At 39.6% G+C, this 12,916-nt stretch overlaps 1 protein-coding gene across 4 annotated transcripts in view; it reads right to left on the bottom strand.

Annotated features, from left to right (window-relative positions):
- Positions 1-7,819: 7,819 nt before the first annotated feature.
- Positions 7,820-12,916, bottom strand: part of LOC131687955 (bestrophin-4-like) — an 84,273-nt gene continuing 79,176 nt past the window's right edge. For all 4 annotated transcript variants that reach the window (XM_058972056.1, XM_058972059.1, XM_058972058.1 and 1 more), the window contains one exon: positions 7,820-9,650. In XM_058972056.1, the coding sequence (XP_058828039.1) occupies positions 8,733-9,650 (918 nt within the window). In that variant the 3' untranslated portion in view covers positions 7,820-8,732. The remainder of the gene's footprint in view (positions 9,651-12,916) is intronic.

The raw sequence follows: 12,916 nt of genomic DNA, 5'->3' as shown, positions 1-12,916 counted from the left end.
AAAGTGGAATAACCCACTTAACAAATGGCGCTATCCCTCTTTTTTACTTCAAGTAATGTGAAATACTTTCTCCAATAAATTCATGTTGCAAAGAGCTTGTACGTCAACCTGGTTACCTTTTACCTATTATTTCTTGTGGAAAAATCGTCCCAGAATGAAAAAAAATCTGAATTTAAAAAAAAAATTATGCAGCATCACTTTTACACTATTTCCCTGAATCCTGATAGAATCTCTTTCTTAAAGCCTAAAATCAATATAAAAACTGTCACTTGACAGAATCCCCGAATCTTCTAGAGCAGTCGAAATTGTTGAATTATCGCATATTTACACCATCCTTAGAAGTCTAAACTGCCATTTTTAATTTGTAGGTTATCTCGCTTGAAGTAATTCATAAAGGACTCATTATTAGCATCAATATACCCATTGGCATAACCTCATCGAGCTATTGTGAAATGGATTAGAAGTACTCATTGTTAAAGGCAAAAAAGTACCCACAGTTAACAGCTCGAATAACTTCCGAAAATAAGCAATTTATATTGATATCATTGATAAAGTTTTTTTTGCCGTGCATGGAAAATAAATCCGAAGGAGGAGGCTGCCAATCTATCCGTTTGCTAATAATAAAAAATACTTTTAAATGAGAGCTGAACAGCTTGTTCCCCAACGTACATTCACGTGGAATTTTTTATTGTTAATTTCCGTAGGCAAGAAATGGAATTTTGGGAAATTATTATGACAAATTACAGTGAACTGAAACAGAGGAGGTAATAAAAATAATAAAAGACAAATAAATCATTAATGCTAAACAAAGGGTGCTTCCTTTACCATAAACTCGAGCTTTCAATAAATCGTAATATGTTGATAATAATTTCTTTTTTTGCCATGCGAATAAAACGTATGCCATGCAAATACTCCAAACATTCATTTTAGTCCAAAAACCACATGTTTTATGTACAATTTCACTCCACGAAACAAGTTTAGAATAACATCTTCCGAGAGCACCATTAAATTTGATTTGCATCGGAGATCCGGTTGTGTGTGTATATAAGAACGGCGACTATGATTAATATATATTTTAAGTACGAATTTAGAATACCGCATACCTTCTCTATAACAGAGGTAGTTTATAAGCAAACATTTCACATGAAGAGTCGCTAGGAGACAAACCATGTATCCCTTATTTTGTAGTATTTTTGAAGTACTATCAGATGGTTATAACATTGATTGCCACTTTTTGCCACCTTCGGAGTTATTTAGCTTAGAAAATGTCCAATTTTGAGCATAAAATCGTCTATAATTCTGTTTATATAACAATTAATGAGTTGGTCTTTGAAGAAGAAATGTGCGCATTTGAAAGAGCTAACTTTTGTTCGAAGACAACATTCACGAGAAATCAACTTCAAAGATGTTATATTAAAAAAACTGAATTTTTAAGAGCCACCCTAAAAGCAACAAGGAAAATCGCTGTAAAATAACAACCGTTGAAGATATAGTTTCGACGTTTTCAGCAAAGTTACTCAAAATTGATTTCACTACATTTCTTTGGAAGGTCATATTCTCCTATATTTTTTCATTCGGGAGATTTTTTTATTTCAAAAATCTAGAGGACCACCCTAATTTTTTTTCCCTAAAGTAAAGGGCACTTATTGTAGAGAATTTGTTCCAAAGACACTGAAGGTCTAGTACTAACGGATTATAAGTTCTGGATTTTCGACCAAAAAAATCGATTTGTGGCCCATGGTGGCTTGGTGTGAACAAAGGGCTGTACAATACCGAGAACGAAATATTTGTGAGCTGTACGTGGCTGGTGGATGTATCAGCTTGGGTCGTTACGTGCTACCTGCAGAGTCTATCATTTTCATTTCCGATTGGTGGAAGATAGCATAGACACACGAAAAACCGATTTTAAATCATGTGGCCGAAGCTCTCAGCTAATTTCATGCACCGAGCAAATCTTGAAAAGTTTTTGTTCGAAGCTTCTCTTTCTCGGATGCAAGTGAACTGATTTCATTTGATCACCGAATTGTCATTTCAGTCGGTTTCAGCAAGTCTTGTCAGATGTCCAAAGACTGTACGTCAACACCAGGAGAGAAGGTGATTATTAGGATTCATCTTCGTGGATTAATTCATGCAGCTCCGTGCTAGTAACTAGGGCCAATTGGAACAAAAATCTCCCACCGGAGAATATTATTTTTGGCAAACAAATTAGCCATTATTAGCGCTTTCAAACTACTCAAAAGAATTAAATTTTAATTTCCTATTGGTTGAAAAATGCATACAAACGGAAAACCCGATTATATAACATCCGACCGAAGCACGTTCCTGATTGGCACCCGCTAATTACATATACCGAACCGCCAATCTTCAGGAAGTATTGATTGGAATGGTCGATTTCTATTAGTTAACCTTGTTGGATGGCCGGAGACATTTCAACATCGGGAGAGAAGGTGATTATTAAGATTCAGTCGGCTCCATGAACTGACTGTAACAACTAGTTTGTGCTAGTAATGAGAGCCAATTGGAACAAAACTCTCCCACCCAGAGAACCTTTTGTTTGGATAACCAATTAGCCCTTATCAACGCTACCAAACAGTCAACCAAGAATTAAATTTGAACATCATTTACTTCACCCACTATTATTTTTTATTTCCGACGGGTCGAAATTAGCATACATACACGGAAAAATCCGATTTTTAATCATCTGACTGAAGCTCATTCCTTATTGGATGCTGCTAATTTCATGCACTGAGCCGCAAATCCTCCTCTTTCTCGAGAGAAGTGAACTGATTTTATTCGATGATCCGCCCGTTTGGCTTCGAACACACTGTTTGTAAGGGGTAGTGTGCGAGGGACGTAAGTGTTGTTTTTCTTTACCTTCGATGGCAAGCCCTTTTGGCTTCGAACGTAAACTGAACCGAGTACAAAACCGGGGGTCCTATGCGGTTGTGGCATCATTCGTGTTTTGTACCCATTTTGGCAACATGCGCTCGTGTGGACGCGGTATAGGAGGGAATATAAAGGAAAAGCAAAAATCCCGTTTGGTTCGTCACTATCTCCAGTTTCCTGTCCATTGTTTGCTGAGAAGAGGTCACTGGGCCGAGCGTGTCAGTGCTGGAGCGCCTGGCAAGTGAATATCCTGCCACCGAATTATGGCAGTTGACAGGAAATGCTGCCCGCAATAACAAAAAGATCAAAAGAAGGTTTGCGCAATTTAAAAAGCTAATTTTCCGAAACAACGTATAAACCGCCCATTTTTGGGCGACTATATTTTCGCATAAAGAATTCATTTATTTTCACTACGGGCCATAGCACGAATAATTCTTCTGCTAATGCTGGTTGTTAATACGACAATCAAACAAATGATGAGAAAAGCTGATTCGCACGAATACGCACTAGTATCGCTCTCTCGCGCGTTTTTGTCTTTCTATTCCTTTCTGCTACTAATACTAGCATAATCAAAACGAAATTGCGTCTTTCCCTCCCCAACCATTGCGTTGCCAAACGCATTTTCAGCTTTTCGTCAATAGCATTCCTACAATATTTTCAAATAATGTTGCAGAATTGAAAAGAAGTAAAATAGTTGTCGAAGGAAAAGAATTCCCAATTTTAATTATCATAAAGAATCATTTGAAAATTTCCCATTCAATCGGGATTCCGTTGCATATGATCAGATTCGAATAAACGTCCCGAAGTGTAGTCACAGACTAACAGATATAACACTCGAAAACAATGCTTCGCCCGCTTTAACGGTCCTTATAAATATATTTGTAGTTGGGACTATGTCCACATTTGCAATTTTGGCGCCACTGACATATCAACAAGCGCTTGGGGGATAGACCACTAGTGAAAAATTGTTCCCAAACTTGAGGGGTAACCCACCAGCAAATGAGTGTTTGGGACCGTGAATAATAGGTGGAGCTAGTGTTCTGGGAAAATTACTGGATCAATGTTGTTGAGGGAATTCCCTCATATTGTTATGTCTGTAAGTCTGTTGTGTAGTCACGACACTCCGGTTATGTCTCAGACATTACCCACCCATGTTTTGCCTTTCTCATATAAAGAAAGGCTATGCAATCACTGTAAAAATCGACTTTTTAACCGAGGCCCGGAGGGCCGAGTGTCATACACCATTCGATTCAGTTCGTCGAGATCGGCAAATGTGTGTGTGTGTGTATGTGTGTGTGTGTCATTTAAACTCACAATTTTCTCAGAGATGGCTGAACCGATTTTCGCAAACTTAGTTTCATCTGAAAGGTATAACGCTTCCATAAGCTGCTATTGAATTTTTAGTTGATCCGACTTCCGGTTCCGGAGTTACGGGTTGAAGAGTGCGGTCACACAGCAAATTCCCATATAAACTGGTACCACCATGATGTTCAAATGATGCAAAACATATTAAAATTGATGTAACATTACTCTAGTTTGCGGGTCTGGATCACTAATGATCAATCAAAGCAGCTTTGACCACATTGGCCACCTATGACAGTTCATGACGCCCCCGGGGTACCCGCCATGTTCCTAAGCTAATATAACACCCATTCCACAACGAATTCTTTACCGATTTTTACAAACTTGATTTCAAATGAAAGATACAGTAATGCCATTGACTGCTGCTGAATTTCATTCGGTTCTGACTCTTGCTTCCGGAGTTACAGGGGTGTTAGTAAGGATACACTGGAATTTCCCATATAAATCGGTACAATCGTAATACCTCAGAGGCTAGAAACTATTGAAATGGTCACATAATTACTTCTAATCGCAGATCTAGATCACTGATTGCCAATCAAACATTCTTTGAATATATTGTCCACTATCGACGATTACGGGAGTCCGGAATTCCGGGCATATTCCACAATTAAAGTCACATCGGTTCTTCGGTGATGACTGAACCGACTTTCTCAAACCAAGTCTCAAATGGAAGGCAAAATATGCAGTTGAGTATTGCGTAGACGCCCCTCCCCCCGCCTTGCCCTTACACCTCCCTCCTTCATCACCCCTCCTCTTGGACTACCCTCACGCATTTCCTTCATCCACCCCGTATACCGAAATAAGATGAAGGATTTCTGACGCATCCTCCACTCCCACTCTACTAACCCCCATTCCCTACACGCTCAAACCCATTCCACCAACCTTTCCAAATTATAATCAGATGAAGATAACATTGAACTCATGCTGATTAAGCTAATTAAATATTATTCTTTTGCCTTTCTTATATAGAAAGGTTATGCAATTGCTCCAAAAACCGACTTTCTAACCGAGGCCCGGAGGGCCGGGTCTCATAACATTCGACTCAGTTCGCCGAGATCGCAAAATATCTGTGTGTATGTATGTATGTATGTGTATATGTGTGTGTATGTGCGGATTTGTTAACATAATGTACACATCGGTTTCTCGAAGATGGCTGAACCGATTTTTACAAACTAAGATTCAAATGAAAGGTATAATATTCCCATAGGTTGCTATTGAATTTCATTTTCAACCGACATCTTGTTCCGGATTACGAGTTCAAGAGTATGGTTACAAAACAAAATTTGTTGATTTGTCCACATCGGTTTCTCGGAATTTTCTGAACCGATTTTGACAAACTTGATTTTAAATGAAAGGTCCATCAGCTGCTGTTGAATTTTGTGTGGATCCGAGTTCTGGTTCCTGAATTACAGGGTGATACATACGATCACGCAGCAAATCCCGATTCTAACGAATTCTGCGATGAATGTAAAAAGGTGAAATTTTTTCCAAAATGTAAACACAACTGTTGAATTTGTAGATCTTGGTCACCAACAGTCATTCAAGGTCTCTTTGGCCACACTGGCCACCATCGACGTATCCGGAAGCATCCAGATTCAGAATAACGGTTATATTGGTTTCTCGAAAATGGCTAGACCGATTTGATCAACTTAGTCTCAAATGAAAGGTGTTGCGTCCCCGGAAACTGATATTAAATTCCATCTCCATCCGACTTCCGGCTCCGGAGTTACGGGTTGTGGAGTGCGATCACATAGAAAACTCCGATTCAAACCGATATTTCAGTTCAATATTACCGTGGCTGTTTTTTCTTTTACAAAATTTTGGAACTCGAATAATGATTTATTTTCCTGTATATAGTTGTCATGTGATGTATAATAATAAAATGTAATATATGCATTTAAAAGCTTTTAATGAATATAAACAACGCACACATTCTCGCGATTCATGATTGAGAAAGGCACGATTGCACCGCTAGGTGGATTAAAATAGGTTTTTTCTTATCCGCACGTCCCGTTTTAGATTATAGACTTTTCTACGGATCATGTACGTACACGCCACATGGCACAAATACTACGTCACAAGCTGGTGGAAAATAATAAACAAAGACGGTAAAAGTACATGGGGTTGTTTTCAACCAGGAAACTGCATTAGTGTTCGTAAGAACGGTCGTCAAGAACTCAATACCTTAATATGTTTCAATGTTTGTCTGTTCATACCTCAGATATGTCAACTGAAAATTTACTTCCCAAAGTTGATATTTTAGCCATCGGTGAATCGTGGTTAAATAATTCTGTTGTGGATAGAATCGGTTATAGTTGTATCGCCGAAGCCAATTGGCTTAAGGTTGCACAGAGAATGCGCAAAATTCGCAAACGAAAAAAGCAGTTTTTTTCCACACCGTATGTCAGATCTTCATAAAAAATCAATCAGCAGTACTGTAACAACATTCTACACATTTTTTATGAAGATCTGACATACGGTGTGGAAAAAACTGCTTTTTTCGTTTGCGAATTTTGCGCATTCTCTGTGCAACCTTAAGCATCTCCATTCTAGAGCTGATGGTGTTTCAATTTATCAAAGGGTCTACTATGGCTATTGAAGTAAGTCAGTTCCATGTAGATAGGGAATCCCATAGAAAATATTGGTCACTGTATACATTTCACCAGATATAACATTTAGGGATTATTCATAAATAACGTAACGCAAAAATTGCTCAAAATTGATTCCCCCTCCACCTATGTAACAAATTGTCACACATTTCTTTATCCCCCTGCACTATTACGTAACAAATTGGTTAAAAAACACTTTTCCTCTGTAAAAACATGTTACGTAATGGTCTAGCTTACTCCCCCTTACCCATATGTCACATTTAATGTGTAATTTATGTTCTGTTAATGGCCAACAACGATCCCGGCCACGTCCAATGCTGTTCTACCGGAGAAGTAAAGGAATGTTAGTTCGACACTAGCTGCATCTCCACGAGCATGGCGGGAAAGGAATTGTGTTAGTAGGAGAAGGAAAAGATCAGGAGATGTTTTAGTAGACAATACGATCTTAGCAATATGCACGAAAGTCGCGATCAATTTCCGAGAATTTTTATCGAGTGACTTGAACTTCGGACAGCCGGCCATCGGGAGTGTTACTTCTAATTTATACTTCAACGATCGTTTTCAGATTTTTTATTCCCACTTCCATTCGAAACGAAACGGGATCGGGATCAAAATGTATGAACTGACAGCGGTTGGTGCAAAGCCCCGGGTTCAAGCAAAACCAGCGGCATAGTGTGATCTCATGTTGCACAATAATACAGCTTTGCCAACTAGCACCGGGCTCCCCTACTGCTACGCTAACATTTTCACTATTTTGCGAAATATAAAAAAATTAAAATCGATGAAATTTCGCGTATTGGCGAATACTGTTTTAGTACATATTGAATAGTAAACTCGTTTGGATGAGGAAAAACAGACTGACTTACCATTTTTTCGGTTAAAAGCATAATATGCCACATGAATGCAATACCATAGAAAGAGAAAAAAATGAATACGCAATAGATAAAAAACGATAATACCTATATCTTGTAGCACGGCTGGCGAGTTCAATTTTATTTTCGTTTTTTTCACCATATAATTTGTGCAATACATTTTTATAATACCTACGTATCTTACAGTATCCTATGCATTCATACGTATGTGTATATCAAGGTTTCCGGTAAATTAAGGTCTCTTTTTTTGTATCTACTATCTTATTAATAGTTATTTTATATTGATTCTATTATTTTGTTAATGGTTGATGGACTTCACTTGTTAAATATTTGAGAGTATCGGTTGGCTTGCAGCAAATTAATGAAGCACATTGATTAAGTTTCTAAACTTCCTACTTAGAATATTGTCTGTAGAAATACGTTGATGCAAAGGCGTTTCGTATGTTTTTAGTAGATGTATTTATTTTCTCATGTTCCCACCAACGAACAGCATATAAAATGTAGTCTTTATAAGACAAACAACTGCTACTGCTGGTTCGGTTATGTATTTACCTTTCTTATATTAAATGTCTTTCGAAAAACAGGTTGCTTTTTGTGCGTATTATAAAAAATATCACTGGTTTTTGCTTGCTTCCGTGCGTCTTTCAATCCTAACCGTAAAGGCAAAGCATGGCCAAAGAGAAGTGACTGGGAGAATGAAAATACACGTCAGAATGAGTATCTGGTATCAATATTTCTCGAATCCACGTTAGCAATGATCGTTTCGTCAACAATTTTTTTTATAAAGGTAATTTCAATAAAGTCAATACTGATAAAAATGGTGCGCTTTGTAACGTTTGTCTTACAGCTAAAAGAATACGATTTCGATAAACAAAAACCTAAATGGTATCACCACTCAATGCCAGTGCCATCCGGGGACAAAAAGATTCACGAATTTCTCCTAGTACTAGCTGCCGTCTTTAACGTTCACCACGATGACATTGTCTTCATCCGAAACGTAGAATCATAAGGTCGTGTCAGCTTGCGCTACCGGTATACCTGAAAATCGTTTGGTGTTTGGTGTGTCCTGTCCAGAAGGCCCGGGTAGTCCTTCCTGCTGCTGCTGTTGATCGGCCGTTTTGGTAAGCTTCTCTAACAGAATTTCAGTATCTATAGGACCTAGCCCGCTGACTGAACGAGCCAGTTTGTATTTTTGTCGTTCACTACGTTCCCTTTCCCGCACCTGGCGCAATTTTTCAAAATCATCAGCTTCACTGGTGTCCTCATCGGGGCCCCCATCCATTGCGTCCCCAATAGTTTTCTGCGATTCTTTGCTGTCTGTTAAAGTAGGTTCATATCGGGGATTGTTCAATGGAATAAAGTTTCCTTCAAATTGACCTCCAACAGGAGCGGAAGCACTCAACAGTGTCTCTACACCGCCCGGTGGATACAGTGCGGTTCCTGCGTACTCTCCGTGAGAAACTGCCGAATGCGTTCGCTTATAGGCTGGTTGAGGCACATCAACCGGAGCACTTGGTTTAAGGGGCCCTTGCTCCCAGAGGCTAGCCGCCATCGGTCTAGCATCGTTTTTACCCTGAATCGAGGTTATCGTCATCTGTTGTTCGTCCACTTCCTCGATTACCTGATCAGTGATGCGAATGCTTCCCTGTGCCCGGTCTGGCAAACGGCCTGTGAGGTTCGATGAACTGACCGATCCTGGAAACTTGAACGGTCCACTCTGTGATTCTGGTGTGGCACTTTGAGGTCGACTTGCGCTGGCGCCATCATCCCGGCTAAAGAAGCGCTTCAATGCCGAAGCTACCGTATTGACGCGAGTGATAGTCTGTGCTACACTGGCGAGACTGTTGTTCGATGGGCCACCTCTATGGAATGGTTTGTTCTCGTATGCGGCAAAGTGGATACCACTAGCGTTGTCATCGGCCTGCAAATGGGATGGACGAGAAGTTATTTTTTGGTAGATTTCAATAGTGTTGGGAAATTTGGTTTTGGATGTTAGAGAATGGATTTGAATCGAAATGATAATTTTCCCGCAGTTATTTACACTTTGCATTGCAAAAGTTACGTTGAACGGCTCGCAGCTATTTCAAGAAGACGAAAGTTTTGGTTGCAATCAATGTATAGGTGATTTTATGGTGCTTGGGTGTAGTGCTCTACTACTGTTACCGTTGACGGGGTTAATTTGGTTTAGTTAACGAGTTAACTCAGTCCATCGTCTGATATCGCACTAACCAGAAGCAAAAAACAGTGTCGTTGTCCCCGGCGACTTCCGGAAGGTTAAGAAAACTCATCTTAGACCCACAGTTCAGGAACAACTAGTTAAAATTCGAAAATGGACCTTAATCTCGCGAAAGTCATGTACATTCAGCTACATCGCGTCAAAAACTGTGTTTTGATTACGTTTAAAAGTTTAGCACAGGCAGAAAACTTCATTGCAAAGAACAACATGCCACACGAGGTCGCGGTATGGAAAAAGACATGGTGGACGTTCGTATCCATGATCTGGCACCACGAACTAAAAAAGATTACATCAAACGAATTATGTCGCAATACAGAGAATGAAATCTATTACGAACCACACCTGAAGAATTTTTTATCGGTATTCCCAATGGCGTTCATATTGTGAAGATCGAGTGACTAAACCAATACCTTCTTACATGACTATCAAATGCAAATCACTGAAGGATGGAATAACCTATAAGCAAACAACGCTGATCACACTTCCCTGGCAGACCCCTACATGCAAATTCTGTAACCAGACAATCCACTACGGAAAAAGATGCGCCGAAGTGACTAGTTAAAACTCATCTACTACAGCCAACTCTAACAAACAGCCAACAACTCTTACAGATAAACCGAAAACAATGACACAATTAACCAATAATGAAAAAACAACGACCACGACAGCCACTCCCAAAACAACAACTAGCAGCACCAATAAAGAAGCAAATACCGATGAAGACAGATTTACAACAGCAACCCGTAAGAACAATAAATAAGAACGAACGAACTATGAATTACAAGAAAGCAGTAACGATGACGACATGGACGCGAGAGAAGGCACATTTACTGACACCAAAGCTGCGGTTGTTAAGGTAACTAATGCTTCATCGCCAAGGAAAAAGGATTTCAACACGCAACAGTCATCTGCGTCTTAGTATTTTTTAGTTTTACTTATTGTAAAAACTTAAAAGATCCACGGCTCAGTTGTGCTTACGCATTAAGCCGTTTCAAATAAAACTGTAGAATGAAACAAGTGGCTGCTATCAAATTAGCGAAGCTGCAAACGTGAGACGCCTTTGCGGCGACTGTATATACGACCTACAATAAGGATTGAGTAATCAATCCCATTGGGATCTATGGTAGTCGGCTATATCAATGTTGGTAACGCCTCCCCCCTGGATTTTACTACCAAACCCCTACCCAACAACACCATACAACGTTATGAAAGATACATGACATATTTTTTCATCACTAGTAAATCTGCGGTTAGAATGGGTCCAATAAATCAGGATAGGAACCCAATAGTTGCAATGACTAGAGCAGGGAACTGTACATGAAGCTGAGCACAGAATTCCTATATTTCATTGATGATAATTCTAAAAGGAGATCACGGACGGTCAGGAATGCTTTGTCAGAAATAAAGTTTTACAAAACGATTAACACCACGAGGAAGTGAAACTCTTGTTCTAATTAACAAGAGAGTCGCGAACCTGCTGATCGTTCATACAGAAATGACTACCAGGACAAAGCACTGCTTTGCGTTATTTTTTTTTTATTCATTTCGTTTATTTGATAGGCACAAATGCGTTAGCTTGGCGGTGCCAAATGCTTTTGTTTTTACATTTTGGATATCTTAAAACTAGGAGGTTACAATGTTGAAATATTTTTTTTACAAAGGAAAAGAAAGTTTACAGCTATCTTAAGACTAGAAATAAGATTCAATATACAAAAGAGGGCCAAAAGATTTTTTTATGAAAAAATTTAAAACAAGGGATTCACTTTGATATACAAGAGGGGGAGTAATAGTATTTTACGAAATATTTTACGGTTATCTTAAAACTAACAATATAGTTTAGTACACAAAAGGGGGAACAAATATTTATGAGAAATTTCACAGAAATCTTAAAACTAGGGATTCAATTCTATTTACAAGATGGAGGACAAGAGTTTCAATAAAGAGTAAAAATTATAGCTATCTTAAAACTAGGAATACAGAATACTAATTTGAATTTTTTAACTAAAACTTATGCTTGGTCAAGATATTCAAAGGGTGGCTTATTTCCGCATCAGTGTAGCAGCAGTTGTATCAAGGACAGGGGAGAGACAGGAGAAAGAAGAGCAAAACTTGCAACTTTCGCTCGAACGGCGGGGGGGGGGGGGGGGGGTAGGGGATCAGCGAATCAAATTTGCGCCTCAGTATAATAAGTCGTCGAGTACCGGATTGGCGGATGGTATTCTTCGGACCCGCGGGAAATCCTTCAAAAGTCATCGGACCTCGAGTCGCTCTCGCTTCAGTTTCCTTCTATGCAGGCGTAGTGGTAAGGGCGATGGCGGTTACATAGTGGCACTCTGGAGCTGATCGGTTCCACAAGGCAGGAGGAAACTCTAAAAACGAGAAATAAAAGAGAGGGGCTAAATTGGGATATTTATCGTTTTTATGAAGGTATAAATAAGGGACATATAGGGGAAATCACGAGTTGCCAGCATATCTCGGACTGGTACATTGGGTGGTCTACCTCGGGCCCGAAGGGATTCCTTTAACTGAGACCTGGCGTCACAATACCCGGCGCACACCCAGACAACGTGTTCGATGTCGTGATAGCCCTCGTCACAAGCGCACAAACTACTCTCCGCAAGCCCAATACGCCGCAAATGCGCATCCATGGTGTAGTGATTGGACATAAGTCGGGACATTACACGAATAAAATCCCGACCCACATCCATCCCCCCGAACCAAGGCTTCGTTGATACCTTTGGGATAATCGAATGTAGCCATCGTCCAAGTTCCCCATTGCTCCACGAGGTTTGCCAACTGTTGAGCGTCCTCTGACGACAAATACTAAAAAAATCGTTGAAGCAGATTGGTCTTTCGTATATGTCACCATTTAATGCGCCCACCTTTGCTAATGAGTCGGCCTTTTCATTGCCCGGGATAGAACAATGAGAGGGGACCCAAACAAAGGTAAT

This window comes from Topomyia yanbarensis, chromosome 3, assembly GCF_030247195.1.
Source record: "Topomyia yanbarensis strain Yona2022 chromosome 3, ASM3024719v1, whole genome shotgun sequence".
Lineage (NCBI taxonomy): Eukaryota > Metazoa > Arthropoda > Insecta > Diptera > Culicidae > Topomyia > Topomyia yanbarensis.
The sequence above is the reverse complement of the archived record's forward strand: the minus strand, read 5'-3'. Positions and strand labels throughout refer to the sequence as shown.